At 38.5% G+C, this 21,013-nt stretch overlaps 10 protein-coding genes across 10 annotated transcripts; 4 read left to right on the forward strand and 6 right to left on the reverse strand. All coding sequences in view use genetic code 12, as the record gives it.

The window, feature by feature from the left end:
* Positions 1 to 73: 73 nt before the first annotated feature.
* CPAR2_500790 (anaphase promoting complex subunit) lies at positions 74 to 1,843 on the reverse strand (the record flags this gene model as incomplete). The annotated part of the gene is made up of 1 exon (XM_036810486.1): positions 74 to 1,843. One exon carries the CDS (start codon positions 1,841 to 1,843, stop codon positions 74 to 76), a length of 1,770 nt encoding a protein of 589 aa, XP_036667018.1.
* Positions 1,844 to 2,008: 165 nt separating this feature from the next.
* Positions 2,009 to 3,379, forward strand: CPAR2_500800 (uncharacterized protein; the record flags this gene model as incomplete). Its single annotated transcript, XM_036810487.1, has 1 exon — positions 2,009 to 3,379. The coding sequence occupies one exon, from the start codon at positions 2,009 to 2,011 to the stop codon at positions 3,377 to 3,379; it is 1,371 nt and encodes a 456-aa protein (XP_036667019.1).
* A 23-nt stretch (positions 3,380 to 3,402) lies between these two features.
* On the reverse strand, positions 3,403 to 4,524 carry LYS1 (saccharopine dehydrogenase (NAD+, L-lysine-forming); the record flags this gene model as incomplete). The annotated part of the gene is made up of 1 exon (XM_036810488.1): positions 3,403 to 4,524. The coding sequence occupies one exon, from the start codon at positions 4,522 to 4,524 to the stop codon at positions 3,403 to 3,405; it is 1,122 nt and encodes a 373-aa protein (XP_036667020.1).
* Positions 4,525 to 4,796: 272 nt separating this feature from the next.
* On the reverse strand, positions 4,797 to 6,959 carry CPAR2_500820 (uncharacterized protein; the record flags this gene model as incomplete). The annotated part of the gene is made up of 1 exon (XM_036810489.1): positions 4,797 to 6,959. The coding sequence occupies one exon, from the start codon at positions 6,957 to 6,959 to the stop codon at positions 4,797 to 4,799; it is 2,163 nt and encodes a 720-aa protein (XP_036667021.1).
* A 505-nt stretch (positions 6,960 to 7,464) lies between these two features.
* On the reverse strand, positions 7,465 to 8,559 carry CPAR2_500830 (glyoxylate reductase; the record flags this gene model as incomplete). Its single annotated transcript, XM_036810491.1, has 1 exon — positions 7,465 to 8,559. One exon carries the CDS (start codon positions 8,557 to 8,559, stop codon positions 7,465 to 7,467), a length of 1,095 nt encoding a protein of 364 aa, XP_036667022.1.
* Positions 8,560 to 9,148: 589 nt separating this feature from the next.
* Positions 9,149 to 9,397, forward strand: CPAR2_500840 (signal peptidase complex subunit; the record flags this gene model as incomplete). The annotated part of the gene is made up of 1 exon (XM_036810492.1): positions 9,149 to 9,397. The coding sequence occupies one exon, from the start codon at positions 9,149 to 9,151 to the stop codon at positions 9,395 to 9,397; it is 249 nt and encodes an 82-aa protein (XP_036667023.1).
* A 157-nt stretch (positions 9,398 to 9,554) lies between these two features.
* Positions 9,555 to 11,417, forward strand: XKS1 (xylulokinase; the record flags this gene model as incomplete). The annotated part of the gene is made up of 1 exon (XM_036810493.1): positions 9,555 to 11,417. The coding sequence occupies one exon, from the start codon at positions 9,555 to 9,557 to the stop codon at positions 11,415 to 11,417; it is 1,863 nt and encodes a 620-aa protein (XP_036667024.1).
* Positions 11,418 to 11,614: 197 nt separating this feature from the next.
* Positions 11,615 to 13,054, forward strand: CPAR2_500860 (uncharacterized protein; the record flags this gene model as incomplete). The annotated part of the gene is made up of 1 exon (XM_036810494.1): positions 11,615 to 13,054. One exon carries the CDS (start codon positions 11,615 to 11,617, stop codon positions 13,052 to 13,054), a length of 1,440 nt encoding a protein of 479 aa, XP_036667025.1.
* A 699-nt stretch (positions 13,055 to 13,753) lies between these two features.
* Positions 13,754 to 15,265, reverse strand: HAP41 (Hap41p; the record flags this gene model as incomplete). The annotated part of the gene is made up of 1 exon (XM_036810495.1): positions 13,754 to 15,265. One exon carries the CDS (start codon positions 15,263 to 15,265, stop codon positions 13,754 to 13,756), a length of 1,512 nt encoding a protein of 503 aa, XP_036667026.1.
* Positions 15,266 to 18,818: 3,553 nt separating this feature from the next.
* ALD6 (Ald6p) lies at positions 18,819 to 20,471 on the reverse strand (the record flags this gene model as incomplete). Its single annotated transcript, XM_036810496.1, has 1 exon — positions 18,819 to 20,471. The coding sequence occupies one exon, from the start codon at positions 20,469 to 20,471 to the stop codon at positions 18,819 to 18,821; it is 1,653 nt and encodes a 550-aa protein (XP_036667027.1).
* Positions 20,472 to 21,013: the final 542 nt, after the last annotated feature.

A 21,013-nucleotide genomic window follows, 5' to 3' on the forward strand; every position in this document is an offset into this window, starting at 1 on the left:
TACATATTGCAGCACATTACAATTTATTCATCAAATAGTAAACTATTCTCAAAGCTTTTTCTCCCAAGGTTATTTATCCCGATGTTATAGCCTCTCTCAAGGCTCTGTCTAACAAGTCCTTGGCAATTTGATTGGTAGGTTCAATAGCAAGTGCATTATGCAAGTTTTCAATCGCTTCAGCAAACTCGCCCAACTTCATGTGAATAAGACCAATAGTGGAAGCAATGTTGGCATCGTTACCATAAATTTCTTGGAATACAGAAAGCGCCGATAACAACTTTCCCTGTTTTCTCAATACGTGGCCCAAATTGGTCATTATTGATATCCAAGTCTTTGAACTGCGATTTGCAATCTTCAAAGCTGCGTTCAAATACCATTCAGCTGATACTAGGTTGTTCTTGTGAAAATAGAGAACCCCTAACTCATTCAATGTGAGTTCACAATGCTGATTGAAATGGTAGGCATTTTTGAGATACTCTTCAGCTAGGTTGAGGTTGCCAAGCTTGACATTAGTGCTGCCAAGGAATAACATGGGCAAGTGGCTCCCAGGGAATAATCGAGCAGCATAAGCGTAAGCATTGATGGCCAGTTCATATTCCCCCTCAGCGGCAAACGTATGTGCAAACCCAATCCAAGCTTGTCCAAAGTTGGGGTTGAGCACAGTTGCCTTGCTAAAAAATTTTCGTGCTTCGCTGATTTTGTTTATGGAAAGGTTATAGGTTCCAATGGCTAACCAAGTCATGGGGCTTGATGGATGAAATTCGGCAAGTTGATGGCTCTTGTAAAAAAGCTTGTTTCTTCCACCCAATTCATATAAGCAACTGAGGTAATTAGGTAACACATCAAAGTTGTACTGATCCTTTTCAAGTATTTTTTCACAAAGATTCAAACATGCATCAAAATTGCTTTGAACATAAAGTTGATCGGTTTGACTCAACATTAAATCACAGTTGTCACTCAAATCATATTCCTCTTTGAGTATATGTTCCGCCTCATTGAACTTGTCTTGGTTCAAGTATTTACTCAACTTGGTTGTGTAAAGTAATCTAATCAAATCATCATTACTATCTACTTCATGATAATTTAACTCACTGGTGATAAAATCCCATTCTTCACTCGGCGTCATGAGGTTATTGGAGATCAATTCATCAAACGCTTCATAACATTTAACATCCACTTTCAATGCTTCTTTATAACATTCTTTGGCCTTCTCAAGATTGCTTTGTGCACTATAAATCATGCCACGCAAATAGCACATCGATGCCTCTAATTTGACCCCTCCGTCATCATTCTTCATTCGGTCATCTTTATCAAATGGATTCGTTTCTCCAATTACTTCTAAAGCCTCATCCCACAACTCCAACTTGATCAAACTGTATCCTGCCAAGTATCGGCAAATGATACTTTTAGCAAACTCTTCGTTACACAACACCAAATCCTTACATCGTAGATAGTTTCCCTGGTTGAAGTAGACTTGAGCTAACCAAAATGCATCATTGGAATCGTGGGTTATATCTAGAATCTTGTCACTTAGAAACTCTGCCGTTTTGTATTGATGTTGCGTAATTGCATCGTGTCTCCATAAACGCAATCTGTCAATCGGCGTTAATATATCTGCACCGGCCAAGGAATCGTCACTTTTGCTTTGTACTGTTAGATTGTGTGATGATCTATCTAAATTGAAAAACAGTGATTTGTTGGAAGAGCTGGGGGAGTCAAATAATTTTGGTTGTTTTGATGCTGGATTGGGTGGTGTTTTGAAAACCTCTTTTCTTCGATTGAGCATGGGCGAAATGTAGAGGGTAGAATTGTGCTGCTGAGGTGTCTTTTGAGTCTGTCCCATTGCCGTGGAGATTAGTGTGGTAATTTATAGTGTAGTAAGCTACGCCTTGAGTATCTCGTGTGTTTACCTCGCGGTTTTGTTGCAAAGTAGAGAAAAAAAAAAGAAGCTCAACTCCATCTCATCTCAGGAGCCCCTAAACAACGTTACAATCCTAAAGATCTCGCAATGGCTAAGGCAAAACTGCAGGTTCAGATATTAACTCAACCCGAAGGGAAGGAGATTAAGTCAGCTCTTAAAGGAAGTAACTCAACAGTTACCACCACTACCACCACCACATCCAGCTCATCGTCATCTCGTATTCAATTTAGAATATTTGTAGGGTCTTATGAACATAACTTGTTATGCCTTTCTGTGTTTATAGACCCCTCCAACGTCAAGGAACCCATATTCCAACCAATTTTTCATTTCCAAGCGCATGCTTTATCTATCAAATCTATGGATCTTGCCAAAAGATACTTAGTCACTGGCTCAAACGATGAGCATATAAGGATCTATGATTTGCAAAAGAGAAAGGAACTTGGCACATTGTTAAGCCATCAAGGTACAATCACCGCATTAAGATTTTCTAAGGAAGCAACCGAAGACTCGGAAAGTGCATCCTCAGGTAGGTGGCTCATATCTGGATCAGAAGATGGGAAAATTATCATATGGAGAACCAAAGATTGGGAGATATTTGCAACACTAAAAGGCCACACAGACAAGATTAATGACTTGAGCATACACCCTAGTGGCCGTGTTGCCATTAGTGTATCACAAGACAAAACGATAAGGTTATGGAATTTAATGACGGCTAAGAAGGCTGCTGTTTTGAAAATCAAAGGTAAGGACCACTTAGGCCAGCTGGGAGAATTTGTCAAATGGAGTCACAGTGGAAACCACTTTGTTGTGGGATTGCAAAATCAAGTACTTTTGTACCAGACTTCTACTGCCAAAATTGCAAAGAAATTCAAGTTCAAATTGACATTGATGTGTCTTGATTTCTTGAAAATCGATGACAAAGAGTGGCTCGTGATCGGTTTTGGTAACGGATCTATTGGCTTCTATGATTTTGAAGCATTGTTGAATGACATTGGCGAAAATGCCGAAGAACATGAAAAGAAAGTTTTGGAAAATAAGGCCGAGGAAATTGAGCCAGCTTTTTCTCTTAGAGGCCACACTAATCGTATAAAAGGTATCACTTTTATGCAAAATAAGGATACTCAAAATGTTCCATTGTTGATATCGGTATCTTCTGATGGGAAGATTGTTGTGTGGAACTTAACTTTAAGAGATCAGGTGGCAGTTTACGATACAGGAGAAAGATTGAATTGTGTCGTTTGTGCTCCAGAAAGTGTCGAAAAAGTGGATACAATGAAGAGAAGGTTCGCTTCATTAGATGAGTTGAAGGGGGAAAGCCAACCTGATGTCAGTGAGTCTGAATACGAAACTGATGGAGAGGAGATTAAAACGTTGATGCAAGGACAACCTAAAAAGAAGAAGATCAAAAACAAGGGCAAGAAGACTAAGAAAAGAAAAGTTAATGTTATTCTTGAATAAAGTCTGTGTATAGATGCATATTTCTAATTTTTTGGTAATCTGGCAACGTTTTTGTCAAACAATTGTTTAGCTCTAACCCAAACTGGGGCAGTATCTCTTTCAGGTAATTGCAACAAACTTGGCATCAAATCCTTGGAAAAGAATTCAGAAGCTTCCCTTGGTAATAGACTTGGCAAATGGTCAATTGAACATACAGACAATTTAGGACCCTTTGTAGTTTTAACGTCAACAGTAGGCTCATTGAAAACAGTGGCAATTTCATATACTGGAATTGGATTATGTGGGTTGGTTGTATCAGCACTAACATCAACTATAGTCGTCAATTTCCTATCATCAACATTCAAACTCTCATAATTGATAAATGGAGGAATTGGCTGTGACAAGTATATACAATTGATGAAAATATTTGAATCAACAATTTCCTTGAATGGTCCACCTTTGGCTGTTTCCTGCATATCCCATTTGGCAATGTTTTCATCAGGAATACCAACTTTTTTGAAAAAATCAATAGCACCAGACCCACATCTACCCAAGGCACCAATGACTAAAGCGGTAGGGTACTTACCGCCTGTTTTCTCCAATGCTTTTTGCAATTCGCCCTTGACATAACTAATCAAAGCATCTTCGTTAGGATATGGAGTTACACCAGGTAAGTTTTCATCATCGCCATGAGTTTGTTTGAATGCCCAATCCAATACACCTATAGCAGCACCTGCGAAACCAGCATAAAATCCAAAAGCGGCAACTCTTCTACCTTGGTCATTCTCTAAAAACTCCAAGTCATACAAGGTTCCATTTCCAGCAGGGAATCTACCCAATACAGTTTCCCACCCAGCTTGATCTTTATAACAATGAGCAAATTGAATGTGTTCATGTACCAACGGGAACGTCTCATTTTCAGGCAATTCTTTCAACCCAATAATCAAACGGTCTTTAGGAGCTTCTTTCCATGAACCCTCAGGGACAATTTCAGCACCAACATCTTCATATTCTTTGATGTCAAATGTGGACTGTGAGCTTTCTTCAACATAAACTTTGAATCCAGCATCAAGTAATTGTTTGGTAGTGGATGGAGTCAAAGCTGCTCTAGCTTCCAATGGTTTGGTTTCAGCTCTTAAATGAAGAGTAACTGGTTGTGGACTCATTTGTAAAAGTTGAGGAGGGGTATAGTAAAAGAGGTTATTAAAACAAAGTTATATCAGTTGATCAATTGAATAAATTTTTAGTGGAACAGAAGATTATATATGACTCAACGCGGCAAAATCGAAAAATTTGACAAAAGATTAGTCATTGTCGCAGGAAACGTATCAACGTCACGACTATGATTCTTAGTAGCAAATGCTACCAGACTACAATATTGGTTCTTCAAGCCATATTCATCTATTCATAAGAACAATCAAACTCCTACTTAAATTCCTCACAATTTCTCGTTTCTCAAAATAGATCCTTCTTGGTACATTCTGTTCAAATTCTCTTGGAAGAATTTGGTACAAAGAGGTCTCTTGATTTTTTGAGTTGGTGTGATAATATCTCTTTCCACGGTCAATGGTTCAAAATAGATTTCAACATTGTGCAACTTCTCAAATCCTTGTAACTCATCCTTAGCAGCAGCGTTCAAGTCCAAGAGGAACTTCTTCTTGTTGACAGGATCATTCAAAAGTCTAAGTATATCATTTTGATTGCAAATTTCATCATTGAATTTTTCCTTCAAGTAACTTCCTATGGTAACAGGATCTAATCCAACAATTCCCACCAAATACGATTCAAGTGAGTTTCCATGAACGAAAAGCTGTTGAAGGTGTGGGTTTGTAGCCAAGTACACGTTTTCAATCTTTTCCGGAGTAACAAATTCACCCTGTGCCAATTTGAAGAAGTTTTTGGCACGGTCAATAATGAAGAGTCGATTGTCGTTTTCAGGGTCAACACGTGCAACGTCCCCAGTATGAAACCAACCATCTTCATCAAAAGCTTCAGCAGTTGCTTCAGGATTCTTGTAGTATTCTCTAAAGATTTGTGGTCCACGTAAAAGAAGTTCACCTCTAGGACCCTCTTTATCCTTTGTGGTGTAGTTCATTTCCGGTAAATCCTTCAATCTAAACTCGGTTGTAATTCCAATTGGACCGACTGAGCCAGGATTGTGATCAAAACTCTTGGTCCTCATAATACCAGCGAAAGATTCCGTAGAACCATAACCATTGGAGATCCCAATATTCAAGGCGGCTTTCAAAAACTTCAATGTATCAGGACTGTTGGGTGAAGATCCGGTAACCATGTACTCCACGCTCCTTAACCCAAACTTTTCTCTCAAAGCATCAAGGAATACATCATACACTGGATGACGCGGGTTCAGATCATCGTCTCTAGGCTGAGCTTGCATTCTCAATTTTTCATTTATGGCCCTTGTGTAAATATACTTAACCCATGGCTTTTCAGTGTTGTTTACGGTTTCTGCTTTCACGGCAGCCAACAATTTGGATAAGATTCTTGGGACAGTTGGGAGTGGTGATGGCTGCAACTCCTTTACATCATCATACAATGAAGTAATGCCAGTGCTCAGTGGAAACCCAATTTCGGCACCAATGTTCAAAGCTTGCTGAATATTACCTCTTTCAAAAATGTGTGCCATTGGTAAAAAAGAATACAACCTGATGCCACTGGGCTTGAAATCTTTGACATATCTAAATGTCGACGCGGCAACAGCGTTTGCGTGAGTCAAAACAACCCCTTTAGGATGAGCACCAGTAGTTCCAGAAGTGAAGGATATTGTGAAAATAGTATCTGGTGTTGGCGGAATAGGGTCTAAAGGGTTTGTTTCTCCGAGTTTCTCAACTTGATCGTAGTCATACAAGGCAATTTTATTAGCAGCAGCAAGGGGTTTCAAATGAGCATCTTTCACATCATCAAGCTTATCCATGGAAACAATAACAATCAAATTAACCAAGGCAGGGTGAGCCTTTTTGAGCGCCACCAATCTTTCAATTTTATCCTTGGAGCACAAAACAATTGGAGACTCAGTAAGCTCCAAGATGTATTGACTTGTAGCTGGACCTAAAGTATCATACAAAGCAGTGTTGGTAATGGAATAAGCAATACAAGCCATGTCAGCTAACGCCCATTCAGCTCTGTTTGGACTAAATATTGTCAACACAAATGACTTGTTCTTCTTCGAAGGATCATATTGCAAATTTTGATGGATCTCGCTATTACCCCTGTATGGGTTATTCTCCAACACAAAAAACACCCCCGAGGCTAAATTATTACGTCTTTGTCTCACTGTCTTATAGGTTTGCCATTGATATTTACCAAGAGTACCATCCGGTAATTTTTGTCTCACACCAAAAGCACGACGGTCTTTGTAAAACTTGTAACCAAACTCAAACAAGGCGTATAGTGTATCCAACGAATTATGCATCCTTGAAATCAATCTATCTGGGCTGTAGCCACTTCTATAGACTGGTGAATATCCATCTTCTTCGGTATCTGGAAGTGCGACAGCTTTGGAAATCAACAGTGGGTGAAGTGGCACTGTTTCCTTGATCAATTCATATATCCGTTCAGGTGACTCGTCAATTAGCGACATGATTCGATGTTTACAAGTTTGACTTGTCCTGTTCAGTCGGATTTAGCTACTATGGGCAACCATTTATACTGCGAAATTCACTCCACCCAGGTCCCCTCAACTGGGGGGGGGGGGGGGGGGAACGGTGGGGTGCTTTACCGCTTTGCGGCTTTCGTCCTATCTTGGACAAAAGTATCATTCTGGTTTTCTTGAGCTCTAGGATTATTTTATCGTTCTTTTGTAAAGCGCTTTACTGATTAGGCTTTATTTTATTTTCCTTTTTTGGGCGATACACTTTATTATATTTTTTGACAAGCTGTGGGGCTACCAGAAAATATACAAGATAACACTAGCATACCCCTCTACGATAAGAGCCTATTGCGATAGTCATAAAGGATCTCGGGACTACCTTAAAGCCGAGAGGAGTATAGCTAAGTACCTTTCGCATGCGTAGTTTTTTGTAGTATCTGAAATGTCATGGTTAAACCATATTATAATCTATATCAAGATGTAAAAAGCTCTAGTTCTAATTAACTTTGTTGATGCCTGCCCCACCTTCTAAGATGTTGTCGATATTTTCAAGAGCTTTTGTGGCTGTGTAGTCAAAATTCTCCAGAGTGCTGGCTCCGATGTGAGGAGTTAAAACCACATCATCACGATTGATCAATTTTTCGTTAATGGCAGGTTCATTTTCAAAAACATCCAATCCAGCGAACAATATTTTCCCCAGATCCAATCCGTTCAACAAAGCCTCCTCATCAACCACTGTACCTCTTCCAATATTGATGATTCTGAATGGTTTGGAGACGGAATCAATCACTGCTGCATTGACCAAATGATGGGTTTCCGGTGTCGCTGGACACGCAATTACAATGAGATCAACGTCTCTTTGTTGTGTGGCATTAAGAATTGTTGACGCGTATGTTGCCTCGTATCCCAATTTCTCTTCCTCTTCTTTACCCAATTTTGATCTCTTCACATATGTAATATTCATTCCCAATTGATTCAACTTTTTCCCTATCAATTGGCCAATTTGTCCAAATCCAACAATCACAGCATTGTGACCACGAGGGCTCAAATTTGGCCTTTGGTTGATTTTTTCGCCAAAGTCATAACCTTTCCCCAGGGACATGTTTAATTGACCTCCTTGTTGATTGAATCTTTCGTTGGCCAATTTATATCTAATGTCAATGGTGTCGGGTATCTTTGAAAGCTGCTGCTTCGTATACATATGCAATTGTCTGAACCCAGTGATTGTAAAATAAACAACCAAGTCAGAAACTGGTTCAGCAGCCCCAACACTAGGAACATTTGTCATGGCAATTCCTCTTTTAGCAAGTTCATCCGCATCTTGATGATCATATCCAACCGAGCAAAAAGCCAAAACTTTCAAACTCGACGGTGCATGGTCAATAACTGTCCTAAATCCGCCGATTGGAACAAATCCGAGCCACGCCCCGTAAATGGCACTAATGTGGGAGAATTTTGTTTTCAAATCGGCAATAAATTGGTCCTTTGTTGTCAATGTATATTCAAGACATTCATATTTCGATTGAAATTTCTTAAACTCGGAAAGGGATCGATTCAAATCACCAACGAAAAGGACTTGTTGTTTGGTCATGGTGAACAGCTTCGGATACGAGAAAAGAACAAATGACAACTGACTCTTTTTCTTCTTTTATTTGGAATAGTTGGTGTATTTTAAGTTGAAAGAATAAATTATTTTTTTCAATTATTTTGCACCACAGTTGTGCGGCATCAAAGGTGAAACGCTTCTAACCAGTATAATTGTGGCCATTAAGGGTGATCCGTGGAGTAAGAAAGGCATATTTATCACTATCGTGGTGTATATATAGCTGAAGTGTCGGTAAATCAACTTACACTTGTAGGAACAGGACTAAGAAATGCGCATGTAAGTAACTTTCTTGAAAAGACTGACGCTTGCTCACCTAAATCAATATAAGACGCCTCCATCTTCAGCCATAAAAGCCCAAACCAACGCCAAACCACCAATTGCAACCCAAAGGTGAGTGATGGAAACGACAGTGTCAATGAAAAATCAATTTCATAAAAGCAAATGTTGCGACATACGCCTTTGCAGAAAAAGAAAACAACGAGAACAAATCCACCTCGTTTATAATTCCTCCGAAATCAAACACGATTCTTCCCAGTCATCGGTTACACCACCACCACCACCACCACCACTAACAATGGATAACCTAGTCGCTGCTGTGGAGTTTCCCGTCACCATCAACAACCAGCAACAAGTGGAACAGATTATACACTATGCTTCCATAGCTAATGTAATCATTTCACTAATTGTTGGGATCGCAACTGACTCATTACGATACCTATCATACGCTTTCGCTACTCAATTTATTGTTTTACTATTGATAGTCGCCCCGAACTTTTGGTTCAATACTGCTCCCCCAATACAATGGTTGAATATCAAGTACTAATTTCCATTTGTTGGGTAAATTGCAAACTGGAAACACAAAAAAAGATTCAATTGGAAAAGGCGGATATAAATAGAGATTCATAGCAAATACACAACACCAGATACACCTCTTTAGCTTTCATCCTCCACCGCAATAAAGAAGCTTCCTAGTACAGACAATGACTGACTACTCCAAATCTGACCACCTATTTCTCGGCTTCGACTTGTCGACGCAGCAACTCAAGATTATTGTAACCAATGAACATTTGGACCCTTTACAAACCTATAATGTCGAATTTGATTCGCAATTCAAAGACAAATATGGTATCCACAAGGGAGTCATTACTGGCGAAGAAGGAGAGATTGTCAGTCCAGTGGCCATGTGGTTGGATGCTATTGATTACCTTTTCTCTCAAATGAAGGACGACGGATTTCCATTTGAGAAAGTTGCTGGAATCAGTGGTTCAGGCCAACAACATGGGTCTGTCTACTGGTCACACGATGCAAACAATTTGTTGAAGCAATTGAAGCCAGACTCGGACTTGAGTGAACAACTCAACGATGCATTTTCGTGGGAAATGTCTCCCAACTGGCAAGACCATTCAACTCTTCCTGAGGCTAAGGCATTTCATAATGCAGTGGGGAAGGAAAACTTAGCCAAGATTACCGGATCAAGAGCACATTTGAGATTCACTGGGTTGCAAATTCGCAAGTTTATAACCAGGTCTCATGGCAAGGAGTATGCATCCACATCAAGAATCTCATTAGTGAGCTCATTCGTTACTAGTATTTTATTAGGTGAAATTGCCGAGTTGGAACAAAGTGATGCTTGTGGAATGAATGTGTACGATATAAACAAGTCGGATTACTGCAATGAGTTGCTTGCTGTTGCTGCTGGTGTTCATACTAAAATCGACGGTGTTGCTGAAGATGATCCGAAATACCAAAAGGCGATTGATGATTTGAAGAAAAAATTAGGCCCAATTCAACCAATCACCTATAAATCTTCGGGATCTATTGCAAATTACTTTGTACAAAAATATGGCTTTTCCAAAGATTGTAACATTTACTCATTTACAGGTGACAATTTGGCCACAATCTTGTCATTGCCTTTGCAGCCAAATGATTGTTTGATTTCGTTGGGTACATCTACAACTGTTTTATTGATTACTGAAAATTACCAACCTTCGTCACAATACCATTTATTTAAACACCCAACAATGCCAAAACATTATATGGGTATGATTTGTTACTCAAATGGTTCACTCGCTAGAGAGAAAGCTAGAGACGAGATCAACAAAAAGTATCACGTTGATGATCACAAGTCGTGGGATAAATTTGATGAGATATTGGACAACAGTTCTTCTTTTGATGGGAAATTGGGTATATATTTCCCTATTGGAGAGATTGTCCCACAAGCGCCAGCCCAAACAATTCGTGCTGTGTTGAATAAAAAGTCTGACGACGATTACGAAGTTGTCAAGTGTGAACTAGGCGAGAATGGGTTCGATATTGATGATGATGCATTGGCAATTGTGGAAAGTCAAACCTTGAGTTGCAGGTTACGAGCAGGTCCTATGTTGAGTAGATCGGGATATCATAAGGACGATTCAAAGGTAAAGGGCAACTCTGATGCATCATCGAAAGCCGACGAATTATATCAACAAGTGACCAAGAGGTTTGGGAAGTTATACACTGACGGCAAGGAACAAAATGTGGACACTTTGACAGCTCGTCCCAATAAATGTTACTATGCTGGTGGTGCTTCGAATAATCTCAGCATTATCCACAAAATGGGACAAATATTCGGACCAGTCAATGGGAACTACAAAGTTGAAATTCCCAATGCATGTGCTTTAGGAGGTGCATACAAAGCCAGTTGGAGTTATGAGTGTGAACAAAAGAATGAGTTTATAGGATACGACGAGTATATTAAAAAATTATTTGACACTGATACTGAATTGGGTGGGTTTAAAGTGGATGATAAATGGAATATTTTGATGGTGTTGGAATGTTGGCAAAGATGGAGGAAGAGTTGTTAAAGACTGAATAGAAAATATAGAAGATGTAGAAATTGTTGTAATCATACAAATTTAGTTGATGATATTATGTAGGCTCTAGTACCTAAAATTGGTAGAAGTGGTATGACAATGTATCTCTTGATGATGTAGGTTGTACATGAAGAGATTTTTCGCCGCACTATTTCTATATTCGTTTTGAAAATGGCCATGGAAACCCCATGTTGAAGTCTCTACTCAAACCATCTGGCAGTTGCTTTCATAGACAGCTATCGACTCTACTAGCCAAAGACGCCAAAAATATTAAGGTGCATGACTTGACCCACCCATCGGTCAACCATGATGATCAAGAAGGGAGAATCAAATTAGTCAATGCCATCGCAAGTTCGTCAAACCCAAACAAATCGGAATTGTATACTCAATTGATACCGACATTTGGCACATACTTCAAATTAGCCCAGGGTGACATACTGGATGAAGATTTATTGAGACATTTGATCAATATCAACCCTGGAAGAGTGCTTGATACTTTTGATTTACTTGAGAAACATCACATTACTAAAACAAGTGATGCGTTTAAAAAGGATGTTTTGAGTAAGTTGGTGAAAGAGTATACAAGCGATGTGGACTACTCAGTGGATCGTCTTCTCGAATATTTGAACAAGCATTTTGAATCTATAGAGGAATCACATTTTAAAGAATTGTTTGCAACTTTGCTTCATCGCCAAGATATTTCCCAATTGGATTTGTTCATTGCCAATGTCAACATAAACAGAGACACTTTATTGAAGGAAGTATTTGCAAACTACACTGATCCATTGGCCAAGTTTGCGTTGGTGAGAAGTTTCGAGAGGTGGTTTAAGGAACCCGAGTCAATAGAGCCATGGATATATGCCGTTATTCTTGACCTTTTGAACTTTCAGTCCAAGCAAGTTGTGCCCACTCATCACAAAGCTGGTATCGAGTTGGACATTGGACAATTGAATCAAAGAATTATCAATTACATCAATGGTTCAAGAATTGACTTACAAGATAAGAACTTGGTCCTCAGAAAAATGTTGGTTGAAACCTGGGGCATCTCCCAAAACGATATTGGTGAAGCATTACAGGTGTTTCAAAAGTATGAGACATTCGCCAAGTATGGCATTTCTAATGTGCAAATTTCCATGGTAAAGGCAATCTCGTACCAAGCAATCAAACAAGATAAGGAAATTTTCAAAACAATGGCAGAAACAATGATACCACCTGACTTGACGATTCAGTTGTTGCAAATACTCATCACCCTCAAGTCTTATTTCAATCCCAATGAAGGTTTGGCACTATACAATGACTACATCGGTGCAGTTTCGGCAGTGGTCAAGGATGGATCATCTCAAAAGGGTCTACTTACGCAATCCATAATCCTAGGCTTTCTTATGAACAATGATCGCGAGTTTGCATCTCTTTTGTTTGACAAGGCTATCGAAAATAGAATCATTACGGATCAATTGGAAATTGCTACGATAAAGAAATCATTGAAAATGTACAGTGATTGCTTTGTCGAAGATGAAAATTGGGACGCTGGTGCTAGAGAAAAAATGAAGGACGAGATTTTGAGTTACATTGAAAGTATTGGGGCGCTACAGGTGAAGTTATTGGCATCGATTGAAGGTGGATTGTGATTCAGCGGATATGCTTTTGCATTAGACCTCTATCTCATTAACTTGGGTATTATCAATATCCATTTTCTTAAATAATTTTGACATTAATGTAACTTATAATAATATAAATGCTGGTGCTTTTAAACCCATACTGCAAATGCATCACCTACTCTTACCTTATGTAGGAATTGTTAAAATTCAATCTTTCAATAAATCAACTTTGATTCAACTTGTATATAACGGTTGGTACTTGTAAACGTATTGAGTGCAGGAGAAGATGGCACCACCTACTCTTACATTTCTACGTACAAGAGTCAAATGCTGAGTTGATGGGGTTGGCTGTAGTAAACTATTTTGATTGATGTGAATGCAACAAAGTAAAGTATGTTATATCGAATCAGAGCAAAACATCATTAAAAATGAGAGAGCAACATGACCTACGATCTTTAATACTGAAAATTTTGCCAAAACCCGAGTCCCTTCATTTGCGTCATCAATACTATACAAAAAAGAATAAATAAATAAGATAAATAAAAGCAAAAACTTGAAACAAAAATGGAAAATAAAAAAGTCTCATAAAACAGCCCTCTGTTGTGATCATCGTCTTCGTTGTCATCGTCGTCATCGTCATCGTCGTCGTCATCGTGTTTTATTTCTGGTAGTCATTTGTTGGTAATGTTTGCCACTGTCGCATGTTTCCTTGTGCATGTAGGTCGACTACTATTCTTGTTGCAGGTAATAATGGATTTCATTGCTCATCAATTTTTCCTCCAACAAATCGGTCACCAAGTTATATTCATCATCAATTCTTTTCGCTTGATACTCAGCAGTGTCAAATTTAAAACTGTACAATTTATCATTTTCTTGATACTTTGGTAAATCAAAGAAATTACCCATCTTCTTCAATGTCAAAGGGGGTGGGTGAATTGAAGTGTAACCCGAAGAAGAATTGTTGTGCAATTTGTCACTGGCAAAACTTGGTTTCTCATGAATAACTGTATTGATTGATGAGCCTGTAGTTGTTCTTGTCAAAGTACTCATCAAAGAGTTTGTTTCGTAGTCAGAGTATGGTGATGTGGTACGGGACAAGTCATGAGATGAAGTTGATGAAGGCGTGCATAATTCACCAAGGAAATCATCCTCTTCTTCCTCTCCTCCTCCACCATTGATCAAATCATCATCTTCGAAATTGATATCGCCATCAGAGTCTTCTTCAGTATCCAACTTGTGAAAATCCTTGTAATGGGCAAATTTCTTGCTTCTGTAAGTGGAGGTGGAGTCTGGAGTTGAGCTCATAGATGTTTCTTTCTTATCATCCAGTTGATCTATATTGATAAATTGCTCAAATTCAAGTGTGGCAGGCGAAGGCGTAGACGCTACAGTGTCAACGGTGGATGAATTATAGCCCATGATGGTTGCAATTGGTGACGATGCCGAGGTGGAATTCGTAGTAGAGATTGAGGAGCTAAGGGAGGCTCTCGAAGCGGGGGCAGACATGCGTCTTGATGGTTCACCTTCTTCAATGATGTGTTCAATCTCCGAAAACAAATCTTTATCTTCTTCACATACTTCAACAAACGAACGCTTATGGACTGCACGAACCTCATGTGACATTGAGTCAACAATTTCTGTCAAATTGTCTGGTAGCGAGTCTATAGCCAGGTCTGAGGTTATCGAGCCCGTTCTTGTTGCGGTTGTACCGGTGGCGGTTGTGGTGGTGGCTGGTGTGTTTGTGTTTGATGATTCTGTGGTTGTTGAGGGGGCGCTTAAAACCAAATTTTTCAAATGCTTATATTCGTGAATTAAACACAACAAGTTTGATTTTAGGCAAGAATTTTCAGAGTCTATAATGGATATATTTTGCAATAATGATGATACAGTTGATAGATCAGGGTTCAACTCATTGGCACAGCAATCGGATTTCTTATTCGATTTGCGATTAGTTGATTGTTTGGCGGATGGTGACTTTTTCGTGCTTGCTGGTATGTTCGATGCTGATATTGCACTTGAAGTTGAAGATGGCTTAATGTTACACTTTTGTTTTGCTTTGATCTCCTTCAATTTTCTTCCAGGTTTTGGTCTTGGTGGTAGTACCCATTCTTTGGAAGTTGTGACTGTTACTCGTTCTGTTTGTGATGAATTCATTTCCTCGAGTGAATGAGATGGTATTTCAACTGATTGCTGGTTTAGTACTGGGACCATTGAAGATGTAGTTGTAGTTGTGGTTGTCATGGTTATAACGAAATAGCTAGATCATTGTATGTTAGTATACCTGTCACTGGCATAAATGGGCATTCAATTGCCGAAGAAAAATCGAGGGGGGGCATCCACAAGTCGCATTTGTATATGCCTCCTCTTCGGTTCTATGTTGAGTTTTCAGTGTTAAAAGCTCAAATTAGGGCCGCCGCTAGGGCGACAAAAGGAAAAAAAAATGGTAAACTGTCGGCATGAATCTGGCGGCCTGAGCCACTGATGCGACCCAATCGAAATATAGAACTCCCCCATAATGTATACATACTTTTAATGTTTCAAAAATAAAGTGACTAAAGTTGCAGTATCATAACTTGGGTCAGAGTACGAAGTGGATTATTTAAGTTGTTATATTGCTGCTGTTGCTGCTGCTGAAAAAATGAGCCCCTTCGACAATGCTTTATTGTTTCAATGATATGAAGTCCTTGCTCTTGTTGATGAATCGAAATGAATTGAGGATTGTGGATAGAATAGATATAGTATTAACTTGTTGAAAAAAGTTGCTTGTATATACGTTATTTGTTGATGTTACAATATGTCTTAATATTCTTTAATATGAGATATTTGGAAACTGTTTTATATAAAAAGATGGAAAATAGGTAAAAATGTCTGTCTGTCTGTTTTTATGTTTGTGTGCACACAAACTATTACTTGTTTATTATAGTATCTTGTATTTTCTTTTGTCTGTATTGGCGGTTAGACACATAACACTCTAAGAATACTTGCTTTAATAAGGTTTCACAAACACCACCACCGATACTACCCATTCATGAAGAGAAACCAACGGGTGCAGTAGCTAGAGGTCATCAGAACCAAAGGTACAAATTACTAGGATGGTAAGTCCAGCTAAGTCATACTAAGAATGAAACGAAAAGAAACGGTTTTCATCATCGTTTCTTCCTTCATTGCACAAAAAAGCAAAAGAAAAAGAAAAGACGTCGATGGATGATCTCTCACGGACATAAACCGCCGAGTAGGAAGTAGGAGTATTCGAATTAGATAGACCTACTTTTTCATGCAAGGTGTTTTTGCCGCGCTTTCATATCCTTGAAGCAAAGCGCTCTCTTTTTTTTTTGTTTACTACAAAACACTATGCCGCCTTCTCCATGCTTCTTAGCTTCCTTGTAATAATCAAATATGGCCATTACCATTGATTAGAGAAAAGAATAGCAAGAAATAATATATCTGTCTGTGTCGCAAGGCATTGGTACTTTGTGGCATTCAATTTTGGCTAATTTATTTATTTATTTCCTGTTCCGACTTTTTACGAAACAAAACATCCATACACCCATACTAAACAATTTTTTTTGGATTTTATAAATTTAGATTTCAACAAATTGGAGCTTGGTCAATTGTCAATAAAGAAAAAAAGAAAACACAATAAACTCATAGATGCATTATGCATTCATTATGCATAAATTCCTAAATTGGATAGTATTATTTTCTAAGAACTCCGTGGGAAATCAATCTAAACCCGTATTCAACGGATTGCCACATCCTATAAGTTTGCTTGTTAAAAAACCTTGAAAAAGTGAGAGAAAATACAGTGATAGCTAAGGCTTAACAAAATAGAAGAAGCTATCTCCCGCATCACTTTGCTTTTCCCAAAATTTCAGGAGCAATCAATGGCAACCCAAAACCAACAATGATATCATGTCGGTTTCCATTTTAAATCACAAAAAGAACAAGGAGAGAAATGGACCCATAATGAAATCTTTGCTTCTTTTGTGTGATTTATGAGCCTTCAACAGCATCTTCACTGTCCCATCGTCCAAATATTCGTTCACTGAACGTATTAAGCTTCCGATTGTCCCACTCACCATTTGTGATCAATTATTGTCGGATTCAGGAAAAACAATCACAATACTCCAGACAAATGCCATTGACACACAAAGTAAAGAGAAAAAGATACACAACCCTCAACAACTGAGACGCATATTTGAAAGCGTTTATGGTAACCCCCTTTACAAATCTAAAAGATCAAGACCATCAGAAACCTCGTACGTTTTTTCCTTGTTTCCACCCCCTTGCTCATCGTTTTAGAGCTGAATGTTTTTCAGCGTCAATGCAAGCGAATATGCATTATTAAGGAGTTCTCGTTACGAAAGAAAAGAAAACATAACTACCAAGCGGTAACTAAAAAAAAAAAAAAAAATTAGGCATTGACTTTAGTTAGCCCACATTGAGCACAGACTTATTTTAATACAGAGTTGTCAAGCTAGACCAGTTTGAGCGCATGCGTTGTACATATAGTCACTGTTTGATCTTATGTAGTGTGAAGTTGATTCCCCCTTTCTTTTAGCAACCACGTAGTTGTTGTTACCTTGTATTACTTTATTTACGAATTATTCTTGCAAAGGAAGTTACCGGAAGAGCGCGTTAGAAAATAAAAGCAAAGCATCTCAAATGGTTAGGTGTGTTTTGTGTAAGATGTTAATAACCGAACGTCTATTCCGAAAAGAATCACAACAAACAGTGAATAATGTCTTTTTTATTTTGATTGTTATTAAAGTTGGCGTTGACTTGCTTTGTTATAAAACTTGGCATAGACAAAAGAGTTTACTGAATAAGAAAGGGGGATTATTTACTTTTCAAAGTCCGTACACATAAATTTCGGAATTCCATTATTATAAAATGTCATAAAGCAAGTACATAAATAAGTTCTTTTAATCTAGACCCACCCATTTTCATAAATGAGCCACGTTGTATCAATGAGTTGTCCCGGGCATTCTTGAACCTTAGAGTTCTGGACCACAATATTTAGAGATAGTTGTCGACTGTTCTTTTTCCTCTATAAACGTTACCACTCTTTTCTTCCGGTACAAAAAAAAAAATCGGTTCTTAATTTCCTCGGTTCTAATATTCAATTTGTTCTTCTGTCGGATGATTCATTTGGTGTCTGAAAAATTACAAAACAAAACCAATAGAAAACACAAACAGAACTTTAAAAAATAATAGAACCTTTCATATATAATAGGATGCACTTCAAAGGAAATACCACGGATGTTGTTGTTATTGTTGTTGTTGTTGTTTTACTCTTTTGGCAGATGCCGTTCAGTTATGCAATCGAAAGCGACTCTGGGAGTCTAGACTCTATCCTATACCCCCTGCAACAGAACGGTACAAATTAATAATAAAAAAAAGCGTTACACCGCAAAACGCATACTTGCGCCACGTTACCTATGGATTACACACGCTTTTAGTCTCATCACCCCGTGTGTCGTGAGTAATTCATTTTTTCATCTTGTCGCCTTTTTGTGTAAGATGCTAATTGGATTACCCCGGGAAAACAGGGCAGGACAATTGCCTAAATGGGGAAAAGTACCAAAAGAGGACCTGGTTCATTCATTTACTCTTGCGATACAATCATTAACTGAATAAAGCGCCTAAATAATGACCGCGAGAAAAATGTAGATCACCGCTACAATTGCCTCGACACTTTTTGCCTCCTATAGTACAATCACTTACTCTATAACCGGTATCTTTATTAATTAAACTATACACAATTTTGCATATTTGTTTCCTTTTTCGCCATTTATTGTTGAATTGGCATAGAAGTGGATGGTTTCAAAATTTCCTCATCAATAGTGTTTACTTTCCAAGCAGCAGTAATGGTCTTTGGTTTAGTCAAGAAAGTAACACCAGCCTTACCATAGAAATTCAAGTCACCAAGGAATGATCCTCTTGATCCAGTGAATGAAAACATTGGCAATGGTACTGGGATTGGAATATTGACACCAACTTGTCCAACATCAATTCTCTTGGTGAAATATTGAGCTGATCCACCATTTGAAGTAAAGATGGAAACACCATTACCATATTTGTTAGCATTAATCAATTCAATAGCTTCATCAAGGGTGTCAACATTAACAACAGAAAGAACTGGAGCAAAAATTTCTTCATCATAAGCTCTAAGGCCTGGTCTGATATTGGTCAAGATGGTTGGGGCTAAGAAATTACCATTGGCAAATTTGGAATCTTTTGGTCTGTATCCTCTTCCATCCAACTCTAATTTGGCACCATTAGCGACTGAATCTTCAATAATTTCCTCTGCCTTCTTTAATGATTCTGGGTTGACTAATGGTCCCAAATCAGATGATGGGTCAAACCCAGAACCAGTAACCAATTTGCTAGCATCCTTGACGATATCTTGAATCCATTCCCTAGTTTTACCAACGGTAACCAAAACACTAATAGCCATACATCTTTGACCAGCAGCACCAAAAGCAGCACCATTCAAAGCATTAATAAATTGTTGTTTTGGGGCATCAGGCAAAACAACCAAGTGGTTCTTGGCACCCAAGTTGGCTTGAACTCTTTTACCCAATGCTGAACCCTTTTCGTAAATGTATTTACCAGCTTTGTCACCACCGACAAATGTCAACGCCTTGACTCTTGGGTCTTCAATCAATTTGTTGACAGTAGCATGTTTACCATGTACAATATTGATAACTCCTGGAGGAACACCAGCTTTGGCAGCCAACTCACAAATAACCATAGCAGCACCTGGGACTCTTTCTGATGGCTTGATAACAGCGGTGTTACCAGTAGCCAAAACCAATGGCAATGACCACAATGGAACCATAGCTGGGAAATTAAATGGACAAATGGATCCAATAACACCCAATGGCTCTCTAATCATTTTCGTCTCCATATCAGTACTAACTTCCAAAGTTTCTCCCTTCAAATCATTCGTAATGTTACAGGCTTGTTCTGCTACTTGCAAACCTCTGAGAACATCACCTTGAGCATCGGCAAATGTTTTACCTTGTTCCAAAACAATCATACCGGCCAAACGGTCCATGTTTTCTCTCAACAAAGCAGCAAATTTAAAAGCGATACCTTGTCTCTTGATAATACTAGTGTCTCTCCATCCTGGGAATGCCTTGTGAGCACTGGCGATAGCTTCATCTAATTCACTTTCAGTTGATTGTGGAACTCTAGCAACAACATTGTTGGTGGCTGGATCATGGATATCAAACCATTCTTTGGATTCGGATTTGATAAATTCGTTATTGAGAAAACTTGGAGTCAAGTATGGTTCAGCTCCCTTTTCAGTGTGATCCTTGGGGTAAGATGTAAGGGTGGATGATAATGAAATGACAGTTTTTGATCTAATGGCTTGTAAGTTGAATGATTTTTTGGCTACTTGAAGTGAGCCTCTGGTTTTCAAAACTCTAGACAACATAATTTACCTTTGGTGATGGGGTATGGAAAGTGTATGGGCAGAAGAAGAAGAAGAAGTGAAGTTGAAAATATTCTTTCAAATTCCGGGTCAAAATTCACTCGTTGATTTCTTGGTGCTCTTTATATATTCTTTGTTTAACATTGTTCTTTAATTAAACAACGGGTTACCCTGAAAAAATAAAATAGGATATCGATATCCGCTAAAATGTGTTGTTATTTCTCCATCCTGCATGTAAAGGAATGGTGACAGGTTTTTTTTGCGGGGATGGTGATAAAGTATACCACCGTTACTACTACTCACGGACCTCAAATACGTTACAGTGCATGTGGAATGGAATGGTTCATGGATAATATTCGGAAGTAGTTGATCTGATGGGATATTTGGCTCAAAGTACTCTAATATGTGATTAATGGTAATGTTCTTGTAAACCATTAGGATTAGCCTTGGATATTGCATTTTTTTCTCATTGTACTTTGAATTGTCGCGCTTGCATTAACGAGTTCATAAAATCTTATTAACTAATGGAAATGTAGACGTATAAT

The sequence above is a fragment of the Candida parapsilosis genome, contig 006139 (genome assembly GCF_000182765.1).
Source record: "Candida parapsilosis strain CDC317 annotated contig 006139".
In the NCBI taxonomy this organism is placed as follows: domain Eukaryota; kingdom Fungi; phylum Ascomycota; class Pichiomycetes; order Serinales; family Debaryomycetaceae; genus Lodderomyces; species Lodderomyces parapsilosis.